Raw genomic sequence first — 24,304 nt, forward strand, 5'->3', positions numbered from 1 at the left:
GTCTTCTCATCCCTTCTCATCTGCCCATCACCTCCTCCTTGTTCCTCTCTTTTCTTTTCTTCTGTGGTCCACTGTCCTATTAGATTTCTTCTCCTTCAGTCCTTTACCTCTTCCACCTATCTCCTCCCAGCTTCTAACTTCATTCCTCCATCATCTATCTATTTTGTCCCTCAGCTGGTCTCACCTATCACCAGCCAGCTTGTACACCTTCCCCTCCCGCTACCTTATTCTGGTTTTTGTCCCCTTCCTTTCCAGTCCTTGTGGTGGTACTCAGCCCAAAACATTGGCTGTTTATTCTCCTCCATAAATGCTGCCTGTCTTATTGTGTTCCTCCAGCATTTGTATGTGTTGCTTAAGATTTTCAGCATCTGTAGAATCTCTTGTTAGTAAATAGCTGAATATTGGTACAAGGATATCAATATGTAATGACTAAATTGTAGTATATTTGGAGCTGAATTTTCATCATTCAAGCTAAAGTATTATACAGAAAAGGATATCAGCACTAACATGTAAAACTACATTTGAAGGTGTTCTTCAAATAGATTTTAGGCATTTCCTAATCAAAATTGGCAGACTTTGCATGTCCTAAAGAAGAGAAAATAGGACTGCCTTTGTAGCTACATATGTCATAAATCCTAGCATTTTTTTCCTTCTCGTTCCTTAGTTATTTTATATTTATTGTAATTTAAGTAATTTTAGGTGAGACGAAGCCGACACACTGACTTCACTAGAACTGAGGTTGTAAATGCATACATGCATTCCTTAGATCTATTTTGTAATAATGACTGAACCTTGCATATTTGTTACTTTTTCACATAATGTTAAAAATGTATATATTGTTTTTATAGTTTTGGATTAATGTAGAATTTTTCATAAACTGGGTTAGAATATGAAAAATAAACTATAGTAACTTGGATTCAGTATTGAATATTATTACTGTATAATTGCATCAACTAGAACTTGCATTGGTTGCTTGAGTGCCACGCCAATAAATCACTAATACCTAGCATTTTTCTGAAATATATGAACCAAATTATGTGTTAAACTGTAATTGAGACTGAACTAGTGATTTGTAATGGTGAAAACATAAATTTGGAATAATTTAATTAATATTTTTTTGACTGAAGTGGGAAAACTTTGCTATGGTATATCTGTAAATTTAGCTGCACAGTATTTTTCTTTATTGAGTGTTACTCTGGACTGTTTTTTACAGGTTACTTTAGCTGCTGCTGGACTCAATTATCCCTGCCATCGACTAACAGTTAGTAAAAGGCCGTCACCTACACAAACCCGAGAGCAGTCTGAAGAGGTAACAAACATTTTGCTTTTCTGATTTCAATATAATATTTATTACTGAACACTTGAAAATAAGATGGCCTTTCAGTATTTTTTATATTTCCAGTTTTAATTCTGTATATTAGCTTTAATATTGTTCTTGCATGTTTTATGTATGAGTGTTGTGTCAATATCCTTGGATAGCTGTCTGATAGAGAGTTTGTAAGCTACGTGATTTCTGTATGCAGTATAATCATGGAAATTTATGTTGAGGGAGAAGGCCTTTCAATGAAAAAGGATCTATTGCTTTCCCAGTGTATATGACAAATATTACAAATAAACTCTTATCGGTCTTCCAGCCTGGTACAGGCAGGAAGTCTGAGAAGAGTTTATTTGCCTTTCAGTGAACTTCTCAATGCCAGTGGAGAAGAGTGCTTCTCAGTCTAATCCTACCTCCCAGCATGGTCGTGGGTGTCTTATGCACACATCAGCCCCCTTTTAATTGTGTTATGGGTTTCTGACTTTGCCACCTTCTCAAGTGGTACACCCTGTGGGAAAAATATTTCTTAATCATTCTTCTAATCCTTATACCTGTTCCCCCTGCCAACTCTCCCCCCCCCCTTACACCTGGCTCCATCTGCTTTCTTTTCCTTTTCTACTTCCACCTATCACCCACCCGTCTGTATCTCTCAACTTCACCTTTTCCTCTGTCTAACTGGCTCCATCTACCCATCATCCTTTACCCTTGTCTGTCCACTTGTTATCTACTGGCCACTGTCCCACATCCGCCACTTCTCCTCTTTATACTGGTTATTTTCCCCCTCTGTTATCAGTCCTGATACAGGGCCTCAACTCAAAATATCAACAATTCCTTTTCACCCACAATGTTGCTCAACCTGCTGAGTTTGTCCAGCTCTTTGCTTTTTGTCCCAGATTATTGTTTTTAGAATCTTCCGCATTTTGGAGATTAATCTGATTGGTCTGTAGTTACTTGGTTAATCCCTGTGCATTTTTTTTTTGAACAGGGTTGTAGCATTTTCAATTTACCAATCCTTGGGCATTGTAATTTATCAATATTTGGAAGACTATGGCTAAGGTTTCTGTAATTTTGTCTTTGCAGCCACTTAGGGTACAACCAACCTGGACTTGGTAACTTACCTATTTGAAGTGCAGTTGCCTTTCTGGTATTCCCATTTATCAGGATTGGACATTGGCTTTTTCAAGAAACAATACCCCAACTGACTTTCCATCAGCACTAACTTTCTTACCATAATCTTCCTGGGAATTTTTATTATACAGAAGACTAAATGAGCAAGTCATTTGAATAAAGTGTCACTAAGAGGCTGGGTATGCTGCAGTGAATGGATTATCTCATGATCCCTCAAATCCCCTTTACTATTGACGGTGCTGTGGATGATATGTTTACCACTTATCTGAATTGATCCCACAAATCCACACACCTGGAGCTGATGTCACCAAGCACTCCTGTACTACAAAGTACTATCTGCTACGAACCAAGCAAGAATATTACATTGTTTCTACCAGATACACATTGTCAAACACCGAAGTCCTGAACTTACCTTTGGCCTCACAACACTGATTGGCAGAGCTCAATCTTGTGAGGTTCCTCAGCAATTTATTTTGTGGATCTTATGCCAGGTACAGGGTTTCATTGTATTACCGGGCTCCAGCAAAGAGACCAAAGGAGAATGCGGAATGTTTTTAAAACCATTTTGGTTTTGGCTAATAGTGTTTATGCAGTTTTATCTAATTTATTTTGTATTTACAAATACAGATAGTTATTAATCATTTATTTCATTTTCAAGTGTGTTCAAATGTCTGAATTTTAAATATTTTGCGAATACTGAGAGATTTGGTAGCAATTGAAATTGGTCAGGGTCTTTGTTGGCTCTCAAAGCTGTTGAATGTTTTTGGAGAGGAGTTGCCTCACTATACTGTGGGAGGCTATGCTGCTGAGATCCAGAATGCTTCTGGGCAGGAATGTTTGCCACTTGCATCTGGACCAGGTAGGGTTCTGCAAAGGCTTGTGGGTGCTCAGATCCTGCAATGTGTTTTTGAAAACTGTTCCCAATTAGGTCAGGAGAACTGATTCAATGCTTCTGTAAGGTTCTATAATCCTCTTGCTTGGCTGAAGTATGACTTTTGAGAGCTACAATGTTCTCCCACTGTCCTGGGAAATTATCCAATGTAAAAACTAGAGAAGCAAAAATATATAAAATATGAGAAATATAACAGTTTCCTGTCTAAATGTTTCTATTTGACATATTCAGTAAAATATGTATTCCATTAAGCTCTAAAGATTACTTTGGCTAATCTTGTTAAGGAAAAGATAGGAGGTCCGAAAGAGAGAATTTAGAGAGCTAAGTAGAAAGCTGAAAGCAGGACCTCCGGGGTAATGACCTCTAGATTGTTGCCTGTGCCACACGCCAGTGAAGGTAAGGATAGCATGATTTGACATATAAATGTGTGGCTGAGGAACTGGTGCAGGGGGCAAGGTTTCAGCTTTTTGGATCATTGGGATCTTTTCTGTGGAAGGTACGACTTGTATGAAAAGGACAGGATACACATGAACCTGAGGGAGACCAATATCCTGTGGGCAGGTTTGTGAGAGCTATTGTGAGGGTTTAGCTAATTTGACAGGTGGATGGGAACCGAAGTGATAGGATTGAGTATAGCGATGTTGGTTTACAAGCAGAGACTGAATAATGAGACCATCAGGAAATACCGGCAGATGATAACGCAAAATGGAAATCAGTGGGTTGCAGTGTAAAAGGGCAACAAAATTGAAAATGATGTCACCTTCAACCTCATTCGAAATTGTCTCTTCACCTTTGAAATAACCCTCCACAAATCATACCTGGTTTTCTGGTACAGACCTGCGTCACCACCCTTGACTGCCACAGATCTAGCCTTTAGCAGGCGACATACCTCCTGGTTCATCCACAGCTTTTGGTTTGGGAATGTACAGCAAGTCTTTGTAGGCACATACACATCCACGCAGGTTTTAATGAAGTCAGTAACAACTGCAGCATACTCACCCAGATTTGAAGATGAATCCCTGAATACGGTCCAGACCACTAATTCAAAGCAGTCCTGTTAAGTGCTGCTGTGCTTCCCTTGTCCAAACCTTATTTGTCCTCACTATTAGTGCTGCAGTCTTCAGTCTCTGCCTGTACTCGGGGAGTAGAAGTACAGCCAGGGCATGAAAGGTTATGGCAGGGGTCCCCAACCTTTTTCGCACCACGGACCGGTTTAATATTGACAATATTCTTGCAGACTCGACCGGGGGTGGGGGTGGGGGTAGGTGGTGTTGTTCAAGTAGGGGTAAACTCACCTCAGTATGTCTTTTACAGTTAGGGTTGCCAACTTTCTCACTCCCAAATAAGGGACAAAAGTAGCAGTCAAATCCCGGGACACTTTACCCCAGGAAAGACTGCCATGACCATGAAGCCTTGTGCGGGCACCTGTGTGCGCATGCACCCATGTGCCGATTTTTTCCCCAGAAATTGGTTTTGCCTTCATCTTCCCAACTATACTGTACATACATTATTTCTACATTATATAGGCTGTGTATTTATCATATAATTCCGGCTTTTACTATATGTTAGTGTTATTTATTTTCGGTTTTATGTGTTATTTGGTATGATTTGTCAGGTTATTTTTTGGGTCTGGGAACGCTCAAAAATTTTTCCAATATAAATTAATGGTAATTGCTTCTTCGCTTCACGCCATTTTGGCACGAAAGGTTTCATGGGAACGCTCTACCTTAGTGGGGGAAATACGGGGCAAGGGTGGACCAGTATGGGACAAACCAATTTAGCCCAATATACGGGATGTCCTGGCAAATACGGGACAGTTGGCAACCCTATGTTCAAGTTCAACAGTGCGTGACAGGGAATGAGGAAAGGTGCAGCTGACTCATATTGTTTCCTTGCGGCCCGGTGGTGGGGACTGCTGGGTTATGGGGACAAGGCAGGAGTATGGAGCTGAGAGGGAAATGGATGAGCCATGATGAAATAACAGAGCAAACTCGATGGGCTGAATCACCTGATTCTGTTCCTATGTCTTATGGTCTTAATATTTTGTAGTATTCCTTTCAGCTCACATTTTTTTAAATAAACCACTTCAACTTTATTGGTATGGTTGCTTGTAATAAACTCATGGCCTGGCTGTTGCTGACACTATGAATAATTAATAAATCAATGTTATGTCTTTACATCAACAGCTTGACTCATGTGAATGTGAATAAAATTTGCTCACGTTGAAATAGCTGAATTTATATAAGGCCGTTCACACCTCAGGACACCCAGTTTACTTTTGAATTGCATGAATTGTTATAATATATAAAACACAGCAATTTAATTTGCCTAGCAGAAGCTTCCACAAATGTACTATTGACAGATATTCTATTTTAGTGATGTTAATTGAGAATATATATTGGCAGTTTGGGTGGCAGGGTGGAGATGCATCTCTACCAAAGGATATGTAGGGCACTCCTTTCCTCCGTTCACCTGCAGGTCACCGTCGGGCAAGGTGTAGCACCTGCTTAGCTCCCCCAGTCAGCATCACTTGAAGCCATGGGAGCAGATGGTATATAATCATATGAGCAGCAGGTTCATATCACAAGTCCTGGTTATGTAACTACTGATGCCAGGCAGACAATCTCTGAAGATCGTTAGTGATGGCTGAGGTCACCCATCTTATAAAGACACTACCCAGAAGAAGACAATAGCAAACCACTTCTGTAGAAAAATTTGCCAAGAACAGTCATGGTCATAGACCATGATCGCCTACGTCATATGATATGGCACATAATGCTGATGATGATGATATTGGCAATGGCACAAGGAAAATTCTCCTGTCTTTCTTCAGAGTATTACTATGGAGTGGTTTATGTCCACCCAGAAGGACATTGGATCTTAGTTTCATGTGTCATTTGACCAAAAGCAAAACAAGTGTGGGCCCTAGAAATTCTATGGTGGGAGAAGATTTAATGGAGACTAAAAAAAATACTTTTTTGGTTTTGATCCCTCAATCCTTATGGGTCGTAGGGTCACCTTTCCGTGTCTTGGGCTAGTGAGGCCTGGCGGCACCCATCTCTCTCCAGGCCAGACCACAGCCAATGTCTTCCAACTTGGTGGCTTGCCTTGGTCTCAAACACATGGCTGTTGTAGTTCTTTGAGGAACTCATCTGCCCTGGCCAGTGACTTTGTCGATGAGGTCTTTCGCCAAGTGTTGCTGTGTTAGCACTACCCCCGCACATCATTTAGCCTGCCAGCTGAAGCAGTGTACTGGGGTATGCCACTTGGGGCAGATGTGAGAGATTTAGGAGATGGATGAGGATCAGTGATGAAGTAGAGTGCAGCTGTCAGACATCAAAGGTACTGGGTACTACCTCTATCCAGAGCCCCCTGTATCCCAAAAATATAGCTAACACATTTAAACAGGCTTATTTGTTTTTTTATTGTAGCTACAGAAAATACCATTAAAGTGTCAGAAATGGAGAGAAACCAGAGATCTGTTGATAGTGGAGAACTTGGTTATCATCACTAAAGAAAAGCAACAGGAAAAATTAAGGTTACTAAAACAGGACCAGTCTCCTGAATCTGAGTCTGTACCCCAAGATTCAAAAACAAACATGGCGTTGGAGTTAGAAGATCCCTAGATTTAGGATAAGTCCTGGAGATTGGAAAGTAACAAGTGTAACCTCACTATTTAAGAAGGGAAAGGGGAGACAAAAGGTGACTAAAGCAGATTGCTGTATTGCGTCTCGTGAAAAATTTTACAATTATAATATGATAATGGATTTGCTGGAAAATCATATTGTATTAGATCAAGGGTAGTTAAAAGTGAACCTGAATTTTCAATAGATATTTGGTTAGTATGGTTTATTATCAAATTTATAAAGTTACTCATGGATTACCATGGAGATCAGAGTTATTTACAGATTACACTACTAACAAAATCGAAAGACTTTGAGGAGACTGAGGTCCTTTAACATCTGCCGGACAATGCTGAGGATGTTCTACGAGTCTGTGGTGGCCAGTGTGATCATGTTTGCTGTTGCGTGCTGGGGCAGCAGGCTGAGGGTAGCAGACACCAACAGAATCAACAAACTCATTCATAAGGCCAGTGATGTTGTGGGGATGGAACTGGACTCTCTGACAGTGGTGTCTGAAAAGAGGATGCTGTCCAAGTTGCATGCCATCTTGGACAATGTCTCCCATCCACTACATAATGTACTGGTTGGGCACAGGAGTACATTCAGCCAGAGACTCATTCCACTGAGATGCAACACAGAGCGTCATAGGAAGTCATTCCTGCCTGTGGCCATCAAACTTTACAACTCCTCCCTTCGGGGGTCAGACACCCTGAGCCAATAGGCTGGTCCTGGACTTATTTCCTGGCATAATTTACATATTTCTATTTAATTATTTATGGGTTTATTACTATTTAATTATTTATGGTGCATCTGTAACAAAAACCAATTTCCCCCGGGATCAATAAAGTATGACTATCACTATAATTAGTTTGTTTTATGATACAAAGCTATATTGCAAAATGAGGTTTAACAAAGCTAAAAGATTATTGGCAAAAGGTATAGATAAGCTAGTGGTCAACATGGTGGCAAGTGACATATGATTTGGGAAAATGAGTTTATGCGTTGTGGTAGGGAGAATGAAACGGCCAATTCTTATGAATTAGAAACTGACAAATGTTTGTGTATTGAAGGATCTTAATCTGTGGAGCATAGATTAATGGCTGAATGAGCGGTTTGCCCTGCAAAATTGGTAAATTGGTTTATTATTGTGACATGTACTGAAGTACAATTTAAAATTTGCTCTGCATACTGTTTATACAGATCAATTCATGACAACAGTGTGTTGAGGGAGTACAAGTAAACCGATAATTGAATTCTGAATAAAATGTTAGCTACAGAGAAGGTGTGGTGCAGGTACACAATAAACTTCAAGGTCATAACAAGATCGATTGAGGTCGAGTCCATCTCACCATACGAGGGAACCATTCAATAGTGTTATAACAGTGGGGTAGAGGTTGTCTTTGAGCCTGGTGGCACATACTTCCAGGTTTTTATATTTTCTGCTCGAGGAGAGGAGGAAAGAATGTCTGGGGTTGATGGTGTTTTTGATTATACCATCTGCTTTACCAAGGCAGCAAGAAGTGTACACAGTGTCCATCAAGGGGAGGCTGATTTTTGTGATGGATTGAGATGTGTCCACAATTCTTTGCAGTTCCTTGCAGTCTTGGGCAGAGCATTTGCTATGGGATGCATTGAAATAGGATTCTTTCTATGGTGCACCAATAAAAAGTGGTAGTCATTAAGACAAACAAGAGAAAATCTGCAGGTGCTGGAAATCCAAGCAACACACACACAATGCTGGGCAGGCCAGGTAGCATCTATGGAAAAGAGTATAGTCGATGTTTCGGGCTGAGACCCTTCATCAGACATGTTACCTTGTTATTCTTAGTTACTGGAGTGAAAGCATGTGGGAGCCACATTGAAAAGGAGAAGTTAAAGCAAGATTGAGTATGTTTGGCCTACACTCATTGAGGTTTAGGTGAATGTGTGGTAATATTTTGAGACATGCAAGATTATGAGAGGAACTGAACAGTAGATGCTGTGAGTGTGTTATCTCTAGATGGAGAATTTAGAATTCAGGAGCATAGTCTCTGGAAAAGTGATTGACCGTTTAGGAGATTACTTATTACCATACAGGAGAAGCCATCAAGTCCCGGCAGATCAATCCTATTCCCTCTCCGTTTCCCTGTACTCCTGCAATCTGTTCCCCCCACCATATAATTTTTTTGCCATTTGTCTTCATTAAGGAGTGGTTTACAATAATCTACCAGCAATCTACTTTGTAGAAGGAAACAATAATCTTTCAGAGAGCGTGCAAACTACTTTTCAGGTCAGAATTGAACCCAACTACCTAGAGCTGTGAGGCAGCTGTGTCATTGCTGATGATTGTTTATTTATTTGATAACTTTTTACTTTAGAGGACTGTGTAAGCTCAATCATTCAGAACATTCTAGACTGAGAGGTAGATTTTTGTACACTTAGTCAGCAGTTAATAGGAAAAGACAAATTGGCAGCAAAATCAACTTTGTGTAGAAGATCGGTCATGTCTTGGTGAATGGAGCAAACTTGAGGAATATTTGAGCAGACAATGGATCATCCTCCATAATTTCCAACTACTTCAAGATGATGTCCCCACTAGACAAATTTTCCTGTCATTTCCCTTTTCAGCATTCTAAGGCTATTGCTCCCATGAGTTCCATCTGTCTCCCCTTTTCACTTCTCCCTTTCTGTCCAGGGAGCCAAATGCTTCTTCCAGGTGAAGCGAAGATTTATTTGTATTATTTTTCAGTGAAGCATTCAGTGCTCGTAATGTGGTTTCTGTATCAGGGAAAGTAAATATAGATAGCTTTGGTGCTTTGCGTAGATCTCTGTTCAGTACACAAGATTGATCCTTCACTTCCACTGCCTTTAATTCTCCATCTCCCTTTCACTTTCACTCTGATCTCCCTGTCTTGGCCCCCAGCTGATTTCCAGCAATGATTTCATTCAGATATAATTTGTCTCCTATTTATGTTCCAAATTATACCTGTACTTCCCACTTTATCCCTGCTTATCATTCATTTGTCCTGGTCGTACCTTTACACCCCTCTTTAGCCTTGCTTATGTTCCTCAGTCTCCCTGGTCTCCAACCTATCATGAATCATCTCTTTTGTTCCTTCCCCACCTCTCTACCTTTGTCTCCAAGTTGAAGTTACATTTCTCCCAGTTTTGTTGAAAGATCATCAATTTGTACCATTAAGTCTGTTTCACTCTCCACAAATACTGCCTGGCCTTCTGTGTATTTCTAGCATATTCTGCTCTAATTTAGGAATTTCATCATGTGTTGATGTTGATTTCTGCTTCATATATACTTTTGAAAAAGCATTAATCTATCAAAATCATGAGATCTGAAGCAGAAGACACTCTTGTTAAGCCCTGTAAAAATTTCGGGGAATTAACAGAGACATTCAATAAAGAACAGACAAATTAAATAGTTTGTGTTTTATTTATTTAATATTGCTATTTTTGTACATTTTTGCTTTAAAACTTAGTTTGATTGCATTGGCAATTGGAGGAATTTATTAACATAACTACTCTTAAATCCTTAGTGCACTGATGTTCACATGGTCAGTGACAGCGAAGGAGATGATTTTGAAGATGCTACTGAGTTTGGAGTTGACGATGGTGAACTTTTTGGCATGATTTCTTCTGGATCAAAAAAATCCCCAATGAGTAAGTTAGTGTTGATGATATTAAACACATTTTGCTGAGTCCTATAATTTACCTTTTCTCTTTTATTTTATTTAATTATTTTAAAATATCAATAAAATGTTTTATTTTGTTTTAAGCACTTTTGGTATTTATTTATTGGCTTGTGTTGCAGAGTTATCTGGTAGAACAAAAAACAATTTAGGGACATTTACAGTGCAGAAGATGTCTGGATTATCTGTGTTTGTCAGAATTATCATAAAAAGTATTTCAACAGAGGAGACCAAACCCCAGTGGAATAATATGTATGATGTAAGCAATTAGGCAAAGGCAAATTACCCTTTTTCAGATATGAAAAGTTAAGTTTATATTAAAGTAAGTGAATGGAATAGGAGTTGATGAGGATTTTGTTACAGGAAACAAAATCCAAAGTGAAATAAAGCAATGGATCATCTAATTAGCGCCTCCAACACTGTCAGAACATGTGGAGTGTCACAGCCTTGGCATTTCAGCTTTTTTCTAGGGTAGGTTACAGGTGGATTTGGGTACAGGTTGACCTTCACTAATCCGACTACCTGTAATCCAGTTCCTTCAATAATCTGGCATTGATTATGCTTAATGTGATCCTTCTGTAATTCGGCATTTTCACTAATCCGGCCCTCCTCAGGTCCCAGTGGTGCCGGATTAGTGAAGGTCGACCTGTACTAAGAAAAACGAATAATTGGCAGAGATTACTTTGTCGGTGGTTGAGGGTAACAGAGTGCAGAAAGTTGCAAGGTCTTTTGGGTCGCTATTGACTTTGGAAAGGAGAGATTATGCAATTTAAGCATTACCCAGAAAAGGGAAAAAGAAAGTAGTGTTGGTCAGGATCAGAGTGATGGTGGGTTACCTGAGCGAAGTATGAAGGTGATATGACCAGGTGAGGTGGAGAGCGGAGAAAGATGCTCAAGGAAATACTTTTTAAAAAAGGGAATAGAACAATGGATTTTGGTGCTGTGCAGTGAGGGTGTACCCCTGACAAGAGTGCACAGCAAACTTGTATTACAAAGCCATGGTAGCAATTAGGCTGAAGTATAATGAAAGTGGGAAGTAGCTGTGGAAGGGTTCAAAGTTGGATGAGAACCGTATGCAGTAATGAGACTTAGTTTACGTATGTACTGGATGGGAGTGTGTTTGAGTTCCTTTTGAATAATGACCAGGTTGATGAGTGAATCAATCATTGATCCATTTTCTGAAGGAAAGGAAGGTAATAGGTGTGGTGGTGGTGAAAGCTGTTCAGTTTTTGTTACTCTCAGAGCATAACTGAATGGTCATTATGTTTACAAAATCCCGAATCTTAAATTCAATTATATATACCACCAAAGAAACGTGAAATATATATATTGTACTTAGGAATAAATATACCCTTCTGTGTTGTTAACTCTTGTTTAAGTTGCATTTCATTTGTGAATGTGATTTGTGTTTAAAATCTTAGATCCATTATTTCATTACTAAATTTAATAAGAACATGTCAGATGAGTATAAACTGTCTGGTAACTATAAGTAAATAAATAATAAACTCTTAGAAGGTCATTGGCTCATTTGCTTTCATTTGATCTATTTACCATAAATAAAATATTAACTTATGATGTGCAACACTATAACCTTACTGCATGCAATACTATTCTCCTCCAATATACTTACATATTCCAATGAATAAAACAATTAAAGTGCACTGTGTGAACAGTTCCAGATCTCCAAAAGGCTAACTTTAACCTTTGTATTTCAATGCTAGTGCCTGATGACGCTGAAAATGAGGGAGATGCCTTATTACAATTTACTGCAGAATTTTCTTCAAGGTACAGTTACATTTTCCATTAAAGATAAGTTCAGGCCAATATTAAATACATGTGTTAGGAGGTCTATGGACAGGTGGGAAGGATCTGCGATGACTGGAGCTTTCTAATAAATTACTTAATGTTATGAACATGTCAGTACTAAATAAAGATGTAGAAAGTGCAAAAGAAGAACAGAGTAAGTTGGTGATCTAAATTTGTGCACCTTGTGTTCTTAAAACTAAATCAATGAGATGCTTTGGTAGGCAGCATCTGTGAAGAGTAAAATGGTTTGTTTCAGATTGATGATGTTTCATTAGAACGAGATTTGAGAAAATAAGCATTATTTGGTAATTGGTTTACTATTGTCATATGTACCGAGATACATTGGAAGACATTATTTTGCATAGGTAGTCCAAAGTCCAAAGAAAAAAACAATGATAGGATGTAGAATTGTTTTACAGTGATATTTGCAGAGAAAGTTTAGTGCCATTAGACAATGATGCAAAGGCCGTGGTGAGGTAGACTGTGAGGCCAAGAGTTCGTCTTTATTATACAAGAGGTCTGTTGAAGAATCTTGTATTAGAGCACGCTAGAAGCCATCCTTGAAACCCTGATCTCCTCCTTAGCGCCATTAAAAAATACAAGGGTGTGTGCTCAGCCCCACTTTGTGAAGTCACTAACCAGCTTTTTTGTTTTGCTAATATTGAGGGAAAATCTGTTGTTTGACACAAAGCCAAAATTATAGAAAGGGACAAGGGTGAAGAATCAAAGCGAATATCCATGATGGAGTGGAGACAGGGTTGTGCAGGTGACTCAAATGCCGTTGATGCCATCTAAGAGAAGGTAATAAATGCATGCTTATTATAGCTTATCTGTCTGGAAGAGGGAAAAGTGGAGGTGAATGAGAGTAGTAGACAAAAATGTGCTGAAACTGTGAAGTTCAGCACACATCTGTTACTAGATATTTGAAATTAGAGAATAGTGGAAACAGTGAAGTAGCATCTGTAAAAAGAGCAAAACCTATTCTTTCATGCGCATTGGTCAGTTTTACCACAAATAGGAGAAACTCACATGTTGATTTCGGTATTGTACCCCGAAGCTGGGATGAAGTCCTGTTCCTGGAGCTTCTGATGGACTTTGTCAGACATTGTTAGAGGCTAAAAATATTCATTGGAGTGGGATGTACAATAACTGGCAACTGGAATCTAAAGGTTACTCTTTCAGACTGAACTGAGGTGTTCTACCAAGCATTCATCCAATTTTCTGTTGGTTTCCTTAAAGTAGAGGAAACTGCATTACAAGCACAAATTGCAATTTACTAAATTGGAAGGAGTGCATGGATTGCTGTTCCATTTGGATAAACAGAAGGCTCATAGGAGCAGAACTAGACTCTTCAGCCCATTAAATCTGCTTTGTTATTTGATTACAACTGATTTATTATTCTCTCTCAACCCTTGCCTTCTCCTCATAACCTTTAACACCCTTACTAATCAGGAAACTGTCAACCTTCAGTATGAATACACCTCCACTGCCATCTGCTCTAGCTGGGAGGATTTATAGTGAGAGGAGAAGTGTATGAAATAGAATTGCAGTTGAATACTATTTCAATTATGATTGAAGAGAATTCACAGTTAACGATAAAGGAAGTCACTTCAGAAGCACAGGTGTGTAAATTCTCATCAGAACAAATATGACAGAGCCTAAGAAAATAATATGGGAATTGAATTGAGCTGTGGGGAGTCGAGAGGGTTTGGGGGTTGCATGCTTTAGTAGATGTGAAGAAAAGATCCCTTGAAGAAACAAGGCTAGTGCCATCCAGAAAACCAATCCGATGTTTGCTGGTGCAGTGATGGTGGTATAAAGACGTGTCTGAGTGCTGACATCTAGATTCTGGGAGGCAGAGGCCAGTGTATCAAGCCACAACAGTGCCCCCATCGGCAGACTTGATTTTCAGCTTTTGCAAGTTGTTCATTCAGTACCTGGCTACTCCATAAGCATTCATAGATCAGACACAATACTGAAGCACATGAAGAGTATGAAGTAGTGGTACTTATCCACTGAACATGCCTGAAAAATTTAGGACTTTCCCATTCAAGAGTAATTGAATTTTTAACATTAGAAAGTATTAATTATGAATAAGCAGCCATTCTAGTATTGAGAATTAATTCTTATGACTGTGAGGCCTCATTTCTTTCAATAAGTGGTATTGGAGATTTTTAATCTTTTAAAAAAATTCTTTTTTGTTTACATTTTTAGTTTTGAAGTTTCCAACAAACTTTCTTCCTTTGCTTGGTTGACTGTGCATAATTTTGCATTGAATTAAATATCCAGGTTCCATTACTGTGCCTACCACGTATCTTTTGGTCTTGGATTGAGGAGATTCACACAAGCTTCAGATCCTCTGTAGAGTGCATGTGATTGTATGGAACTCTGACTGTAAATTGACTGGCATGTAATTTGTGGGTAAATGTAAGCAGAATGAATAAATTCCACATTATTCATTTGCTACTACAAATTACATGCCACAATTAAAATAAGCTATTTCAACTTGTTAAGAAAATAGAAAAAAAATTAGAATTATTGGATGCTGTTTCAAATGCAATAAAGTTTGAACAGTATTCTGTAAATAAGTAACACTTGAAAAAATTGTTGATGTTTTTCTTAATTTATTGTCTTCCAGTCTCTTTTTACCTATGGTCTTTTTGAAACTATTGCACTTTTATTTTCTTTTCCCATCCAAAAAAAGATAACTTAATACCCGACATTGAAGTTTTAAATGAGTACCTGGTCCAGCAATCATCCAAACAAACTGCGAATTCCACTTTTAACTTGCAACAAACTGAACATGTACTGTATTCTCAACAACAGCTTCATACATGTGTGACGAGAGTCCTTGACAAGAATGGCTTGGACCTAAATGCTGGAGCATCCAAGGCTCGGATTGAGACATGATTTCAAACTGGATCGAGAATCTGAACAGAAAACAAACACTAGAGATCACGAGTAGGCTTACGATTGAGCACCAAACCTCAGTTCAGATGCTCCTTAAATGCTCAATCCTTGGTGCCCAAAACATGATTGCTGATCTGAATCCTTAAAGGGGCTGTGCCAGCTGTACATACTCCGGGTAGTTAGAGGTTCTATACCTCGGAAGCTGGCACGGAGGGGTGCATGTCATAATAACTTGGATTGGTGCTTGTGCCTTCCCCCTTCAAATCTGATTAAATGGGCCAATTGTTTGGGGGGGTGTTGGAATCTTAACTCATGGGAGGTGATCACATTGAGAGATATCTAGAATTAGAGATCATAATCTTTAGATGGTGGATCAGCCATTTAGGATTGAGTTGAAGAAACTTTCTTCACTAAGGGAAATATGAGTTTTTTTAGAATTTGAAAACTGTATATGATTGATACTGATCACTTTTATTTGTTTTGGACAAAAAGGCAATCAAGAGATATGGAGAAAATGTGAGGTATTACAAAAGTCTGCAATGATTATTTTTGAATGGTGGTGTGTGCTTCCAGAACCAGATGGCCTATTTCTTGTTTTCATTTCAATAACTATTCATTTATTGTGCCTTTTTTAAGCATGAATCAAACTTAATTATCTTTGTGAAATAATAGATATGGTGATTGCCATCCTGTATTCTTTATTGGATCACTTGAGGCTGCCTTTCAAGAAGCATTCTATGGAAAAGCCAGAGATGTAAGTGACCTTTCAAGATATTAGCTCAATATCTATGAATATTTCAGTCTCATGATTTGAACAGGTTGTGTCGTTCAACAAAATACATATAAAAATTGGCAGCAATTCTTTTTTCCTGTCTACCTCTGGCCATCACCTCCTCTCCTCCACTATTCCATAAATTTATTCTGGCACAGATAAGTGTAGCTTTTAATTGCAGGTGAAGATATTTTGAAGTGGAAGACGAAATTTACAGATGAAAAATAACATATAATTTGCAGATTTGTAACTCAATTTCACAGACAGCATCACAGATGCTTCCAAAAAAAGCATAAAGTAGTTTCTCTTCAAACATGTATTAATAGACATACTAAATGCGAGAGAAAATTTTAGCCTAGAAGGTGGGAGGTGGATTGAAAATAAACTAATTTTTAAATATTTTGTATTTCTTCATCTCTAAATGTTTGATTAAAATAAAGAAATTAAACAATCTTTCTCTATTTATAATCCAAAAACTATCAAGTGCTTAGCTTGAGATGAAATAATTGTTAGCTTTGTTTAGCAAAAATCTTTCAGACCAAAATTATAAAAAATAGCTGTTAAAGCCTAGAATGGCTTAATTTTTTAACCACGTAGTTTACGTTTAAACATTATACTATGAGCCAATTCTGTAGGATGTCATTGGTCTCACATTATTTGAAACACCGAAATGCTTTTTCATTGCAAGCTAGTTTTAAAATTCTGTAATTTTTCTAGTAAACAAAATCTTAAAGCTACTAAGTCACATAAAAGGAAGGAAAAGTATGGTGCTTGAAATCTGTTTTAACCAAATCCATGGTCAGGATTTTTGAACCTAAACTCATTAAATGTTTATTTGAATGGCTGGATTACTAAGGATTTTGGAATACCATCAATTGATATATACTTAATCGCTAAGTAAAACACTACACTTGATTAAGTTTTTCTCACGATGCCGCTCACAGTTGATCTAATCAGGATGCTTTAAACTGATTATGTACAGATTAGAGTGATGGCCCAGTTGACCGTTTTTTATCTTTTCTATTTTCATTTGATTATCTTTTTTTAATAAAAAGATCTTATATCCTTGAAACCCAACAAATGCCCAGAAATATAATGTTTTGATTGAGATTTTTATGGAAAGTTTATTTTTTTAAAATACAATATGTAATGTACCATTGTCTACTTCTGAAAGAATCAAATTTTTAAATATTGCAAGATTTTTTAAAATCAAAAATTGTGACGTATATGTTGAGGTTTTTTTTAGGCAAGATAGTATTTTGAAAATTGAGTTTGATCATGTCAAGTTTGAACAATGTACTTTTTAGTGTTGATACCAAAAAAGACTTACTGTGTAGTTCAAAATTAAGTATTTGTATCTTTGGCATTGTGTGGCACTGAGAGATCCTTCAACACTTGGCAAGGATCATTGTATCTTCATTAGCCACAGGTGAGGTACTGGAAGATCAGAGGATGGCTAATGTTGTGCCTTTATTTAAGAAAGGCAAGTTAGAAACCACAAGCCAATATATCTGATTGGGAAATTACTGAAAGAAATTCTGAGAGACAGAATTTATTTGCATTTGGTAGGAAGTAGAAGATGAAAGTGGATGGTTGCTTTTTGGATTAGGGACCTGTAACTAGTGGTGTGTCACAGTGATCGGCGCTGGATCCTTTATTGTTTTAAAATATAGTAATGATTTGGAGGAGAATATAAGCGACATGATTAGTAAGCTTACTGAACACACCAAAGTCATTATTGCAGACAGTGAAGAAGGTTACAACAGGGTAGATTAACTGGACACGTGTGTAAAGGCATTACAGATGGTATTTAACCTGAACAAGCTTTGGGGTGTTAAAGTAGTCCAGGACATGCATTGGGAAAAGATATGGCCTTGCCAGGTGATATGGGCATTCTGAGTGGTGAAGAAGGCTTATGATCTAGGAGTTGGGATGTCATGTTCCAGTTGTATAAATTTTTGCTAAGACTGCACTTGGAGTATTGTTTGCCATTCCAATCACCATGCTATAGGAAGGATATGATTAAACTAGAAAGGATGCAGAAAAGATTAACAGGAATATTTCCTAAACTTGGAGGTCAGAATAATAACTGGCATGTGTTGTGAAATTTGTTAACTTTAGTTATAAAGAGTTATTGGATACGTTGAAGCCGTTTTCCCTGGAACAAAGTAGGCCAAGGATTGACCCATATAGACATCATAGATTAGGAGAGGCATAGGTAAGGTAGATGGTCACAGTCTCTTTCCCAGGATTGGGAGGGACGGGATCTAACACCACAGGGAATAATTTTAAGATGAGGAGGAGACGCTTAAAGCTTAACTGAGGGACATTTTTCCACCCAGAGGGTATTCGGTTTATGTAATGAGCTCATTGAGGCAGTTCCAAATACAACATTGCAATGACATTTGGACAATTATGTAGGAAAGGTTTAGGGGTTGTCACACCTTGCTATCAGGTGTGGGTAAGTGTGCTCAACAAGGGTCACCAGTGGGAAATAAAAACAGATGGTAAACTGCAACAGTACATTAGTACAAGGGTTTTTTTTTAGTGCCAGGTGAAAAAAAAGGCAGAAGTTGTGAAAAAAAAATTACAAATAGACAAATAAAAATGAACATGTACAAAAATTTACAAATATACGGAGGCTTTCTCCATGACACACTTTGTCATAAACTTTCCAATATAACTATTCACCAACTGTCAAATCCAACCTCCACACCTCTCAGCAAAGCCATACTGAGGGTTTAAATCTGCCTGTGTAGGGGATAGTGTGCCTGCTTCCACTAACCCAGGCATTATTTTAGGATGCCCAAAACTGGCCCTCAGGTCCTTTGGTGCTGTTCTGCTGTCTACAAATTGATGTAACGGTGTGAGTGAAAATAAATGAAACTATTAGGAATGCCTGTGTCCAGAATCCCTATTGTTCTGAGTTATAAACCAGTAGAGCACCTTAACTGAGGGGATTGTTTTGATTAGCCAAGGTAGCAATTGTTTTACTGTTGGGGTGTGTAAATGGCAAACTGCAGAATGGGAGGGCAAAATATGTCAACTACTGGGGAAACCAGACCAGAGACAGAACGAGGAGGAGTGACTAACCGGGCCAAAGGGGCAAGGTTAGTGGGAGAATTGGCATTGCCAACCTGTTCTGTCAAGAGTTATATGGGCCAAGCACAGGCAAGTGGTATTAGTATAGATGGGCATCTTGGATAGCATGGATGAGTTGAGCCAGGCCAAAGGGCCTGTTTCCATGCTGTAACCATGAATGTAAAACGCTGACGCAGATAGCAGTATAAGAAAGTAAAAATATTATTGTAAATTGAACATCTTTTTTATTCATTTTTATTTGTTATTAAGCACATAGATAACAAAAACAATTGCCAGTGTATTTGGGGAATGGAAAATAATTAATCTATTTGTATTGACTTATTTCATTGTCAATGATCTGGGAAATGGGGTGAATTTATAAATTTCTTTGAAGGATACTGCAAATAATTCACAATATTTGATAGTTTACAGTGATTTGTAGGTTTGGTAGTAGATATGTATGATGAACTGATAGATTTGAGATCCTGTTCTTCTGAGAATGTTTGCCTGTTTTGGGTTTGCCATGAGAGAATTTCATTTCGGTTATGAAAGGTGAAACTCCTGGGTGCTACAGCTATTACCTAGGCAACCTTATATAACCAGATAATCAACTGATATCTATTCCTTGTAATTAAGCTTGCTTTCAGAGTGTTTAGTGTCATAGCTAGTATGTTACTGTAGATGAGCAAATAATATTACCAATTTTATTTTGCATAGGGAAGTGCTGGAGTTTGCAGTTGTCTGGGTAAGAGGTAAATATAAGAAAATGATTGAGATAAAATGTGAGCGAGTACAAAATGGGGCAAGAACTTGATTCAAATCTTTGTCATGACTTAAGTTTATTTCCTGGTTTGAGCAACACCCAATCATAGAGATGTGGATGGTGGAAAATGTAGGACATGTCATGAACACTGCCGGGCCTTCTGTGCTAGGAGCTTATTTTTCCATCATTTGCCTTTTTGACTGAACTCAATTGATATGTTCAACATCAGGAAGCTTGACATTTCGTCTGATTTCTGAGTGGCATAACAGATGATTCAGGGGCATCCGTTGGGAATGTTACACCAGTTAATGCGTTGTCCCGTCAATCTGTTAGGGTTTGTAGATCCTCCTTTTCATGGGAAATGACCAGGATCAGGTTTAATATTAGCGGCATATGTCATCAAATTTGTTAACTTAATGGAAGCAGTACAATAAAGTTAACAAATGATTACTCTTCCTTTTTTTGTAGGATATTTATAGATAACAGAATTTTGGGAGGAAGAGGAATTGGATGAGTTAATTGTAGAACTCTGATTCCTTAACCAATATATCAATAAAAAGCTCTCAGTACATTGGTAGTAGTTACATAACCATTATGGAAATTTTGAGGGACCTGAAGAGGTATGTTGTGAAAAGCTAGACCCCATGCATCAATTGAGAGAAGGAACTTTCTTTGAAGATGAGCTCAAGGCTGATAGTTATCTTTGGGCAGCATGATGGTTGGCATAATGCTATTGCAGCATCAGCTGTAAGATCATGGTTCAATTCCTGCTGCTGTCTGTATGAAGTTTGTACATTCTTCTCATGGCCACGTGAGTTTCCTCCGGGAACTCCAATTTCCTCCCTCATTCCAAGGATTTATGGTTAGAATTAGTGTGTTATGAGCATATTATGTTGGCATTGTATGAGAAGTTGACATTTGCTGGCTGCCCATCACTATCCTCACTTATTTGGTTCTTCTTCCCCTTCACAAAATTTTCTCATTATAGTAGGATCAAAGTTATAAATTTCCCCATAAAATGTGACAAGATCACAGTTAAGATTAAAGAATTTTTATAGAACTGTAAAAGGATAGTTTAGCAATAAATAATTTTTAAAGTAAAGTTTAGTTATTGTGTTCTTTACATTTTCTGTGTTTAATAAATCTGCTTGATACTTTAATAATGAACGTAGGTGTGAAATAATTCATTCTAAACACATTGATGAAGGTAGATCAGTAGATGTAGTGTATATGGATTTCAGCAAGGCATTTTGAGAAAGTAAGGAGGCATGGGATCCAAGGGGACATTGCTTTGTGGATCCAGAACTGGCTTGCTCACAAAAGGCAAAGAGTGGTTTTAGACGTGTCATATTCTGCATGGAGGTCGGTGACCAGTGGTGTGCCTCAAGGATCTGTTCTGGGACCCCTTTTCTTCGTGATTTTTATAAATGACCTGGATGAGGAAGTGGAGGGATGGGTTAGTAAATTTGCTGATGAAACAAAAGTTGGAGGTGTTGTGGATAGTGTTGGAGGGCTGTCAGAAGTTACAGCGGGACATTGATAGGATGTAAAAAATGGGCCGAGAAGTGGCAGATGGAGTTCAACCCAGATAAGTGTGAGGTGGTTCATTTTGGTAGGTCAAATATGATGACAGAATATAGTATTAATGGTAAGACTCTTGGCAGTGTGGAGGATAAGAGGGATCTTGGGGTTCGAGTCCAGAGGACACTCAAAGCTGCTGTGCAGGTTGACTCTGCGATTAAGAAAGCATACGGTGCATTGGCCTTCATTAATCTTGGGATTGAGTGTAGGAGCCGAGAAGTAATGTTGCAGCTATATAGGACCCTGGTCAGACCTCACTTGGAGTACTGTGCTCAGTTCTGGTTGCCTCACTATAGGAAGGATGTGGAAACCATAGAAAGGGTGCAGAGGAGATTTACAAGGATGTTGCCTGGATTGAGGAGCATGCCTTATGAGAATAGGTTGTGTGAACTTGGCCTTTTTTCCTTGGAGCAACCAAGAATGAGAGGTAACCTGATAGAGGTGTATAAGATGATGAGAGTTATTGATTGTGTGGATAGTCAGAGGCTTTTTCCCAGGGCTGAAATGGCTGGCATGAGAGGGCACAGTTTTAAGGTGCTTGGAAGTAGGTACAGAGGAGATGTCAGGGGTAAGTTTTTTTTACGCAGAGAATGGTGAGTGCATGGAATGGGCGGCCTGCGATGGTGGTGGACGCAGATATGATAGGGTCTTTTAAGAGACTCCTGGACAGGTACATGGAGCTCAGAAATATTGAGGGTTATGTGTAACCCTAGGTAATTTTTAAGGTAAGGACATGTCCGGCACAGCTTTGTGGGTCGAAGGGCCTGTATTGTGCTACAGATTTTCTATGTTTTCTATTTTTTCTAGTCTTGTGGTAGCTGCATCTCAGTTGGCAACAATATTAGCTCTTCAGTTAGAGTTTTGTACATTTATGCCCACATCCAGAGACTGCACTACATGATTGAGAGAGTATTTCATGATTATATGGTATGAATAAATATATAAAGATATGGATATATATTTCTCCCATATTTGTTGCAACAATATCTTCTCTGCCGAATGAAAGGTTGTGACGAATTAGCATATAAGAGGGGGATTGAAAATCTGGCTGCATGGAATAAGCTCTCACTGAATGTCAGCAAGGCCAAGAAGCTGATTGTTGACTTCAGGAGGGAGAAACTGGAGGTCTATGAGCCAGTCTTCATCGGAGGATCAGAGGTGGAGAGGGTCAGCAACTTTAAATTTGTTGGTGTCATCATTTTAGGAGACCTGTCCTTGGCCCAGCATGTGAATGCAATTATGAAGAATGCACGGCAGCACCCCTACTTCTGAGAAGTTTGCGTAAAATTGGCATGACATCTAAGAGTTTGACAAACTTCTATCGATGTATACTGTAAAGTATATTGATTGGCTGCATCACAACTTAGTGTGGAAATACCAATGCTTTTGAATGGAAAAATCGACAAAAGGTAGTGGACGTGGCCCAGTCCATCATGGGTAAAGCCCTCCCCATCATTGAGAACATCAATATGGAGAGTTGTTGCAGGAAAGCAGCATCCATCATCGGAGACCCCCAACACCCAGATCACACTTTTTTCTTGCTGCTGCCATCAGGAAGGAGGTACAGGAACCTCAGGACTCACATTCCCAGGTTCAGGAACACTTACTACCACCTAAACCATCAGGCTCTTGAACCGGGAGAAGAAATATACTGTATCTAGGAGAGTATCTAGTAGCTTTGTGAGCTGTTGGCAAAATGTCACTGTTGGTCACCAGCACGATATTAGTAGCTATGAAGATCAGCTGCTCTTCCACAGAAAGTTGTTGGAGGCAAGTTGAAACATTGTGGCCAGAGAAGGTTTGTGGAAATGATGCAGCCTTTCTATTGGTTGGGAGCACTTCTCAGTAAAGATAGCAATCAATGATGAAATACAGCACTGGCCCCAATGCACCGTTACAGCTTTTGGCCAATTAATGAAAAGTTGCTGTCTGTTGACTATGTTGAATTTCATGTGGATAACACTAGACTCACAGCGAAGTAAGTGTTCAGCCATGCATCAGGGCATACAGAAGTCCAAATATGCACCATTTTACGGATTTCCCATTTGCCAACCTTGTTAGTTGCAAACTGCAGTTCCCAGTGCCTCATCAGCTCCCTCTGAAGACACAAAACCTGGTTTTCAACCAGGCCAGCTGGAAGATGTCTCTGAACAACTACCACCAACATATCACCTGGGGAACCAGGGGAAACAACACACTTGACCACAGTTATCCCACCATCAAGAACACTAACCGTGCCATCCCACACCTGCACTTTGGAAAGTCTGATCACTTGGCCCTACTTCTATCGCAGCTCCAAGGCAGAAACTAAAGACCATTGGTGAGGACCAAGAAGTTATGGTCAAGGAAGGTGGAGAAGCACTTACAGGACTGCTTTGAGTTGGTTGAATGCACAATATTCTAGGACTCATCTTAGTCTGAATGAATATGCCACAGTTGTCACCAACTTCATTAAAACCTGTGTGGATGAGTGTGTGCCTTCAACAACATACCAGATGTATCCAAATCAAAAGCCATGGATGACCAGGAGATTTGTAGCTTGCTGAGGGCTAGGTTTGTGGCATTCAAGACTGGTGAGCCAGAACTACACAAGATTGGATGCCAATGTCAGAACATCTTTTACGAGGGTGAATCCTCACAAGCTGTCAGGTCCTGATGTTGTACCTGGTAGAGCTCTGAAAGCCTGTGCATCCAAATGGCAGAAGTGTTCAAGGACACCCTCAATCTCTCACTGCTACAGTCGGAGATTTCCA

At 38.9% G+C, this 24,304-nt stretch overlaps 1 protein-coding gene across 2 annotated transcripts in view; it reads left to right on the forward strand.

The window, feature by feature from the left end:
* faf1 (Fas (TNFRSF6) associated factor 1) overlaps window positions 1-24,304 on the forward strand; it is a 368,750-nt gene that overhangs the window by 220,846 nt on the left and 123,600 nt on the right. For both annotated transcript variants that reach the window (XM_072273767.1, XM_072273768.1), the window contains 4 exons: window positions 1,214-1,309; window positions 10,486-10,609; window positions 12,360-12,423; window positions 16,027-16,108. In XM_072273767.1, coding sequence (XP_072129868.1) covers window positions 1,214-1,309; window positions 10,486-10,609; window positions 12,360-12,423; window positions 16,027-16,108 — 366 coding nt within the window. The remainder of the gene's footprint in view (window positions 1-1,213; window positions 1,310-10,485; window positions 10,610-12,359; window positions 12,424-16,026; window positions 16,109-24,304) is intronic.

Source organism: Mobula birostris, chromosome 12 (assembly GCF_030028105.1).
Source record: "Mobula birostris isolate sMobBir1 chromosome 12, sMobBir1.hap1, whole genome shotgun sequence".
Taxonomy (NCBI): Eukaryota; Metazoa; Chordata; class Chondrichthyes; order Myliobatiformes; family Myliobatidae; genus Mobula; species Mobula birostris.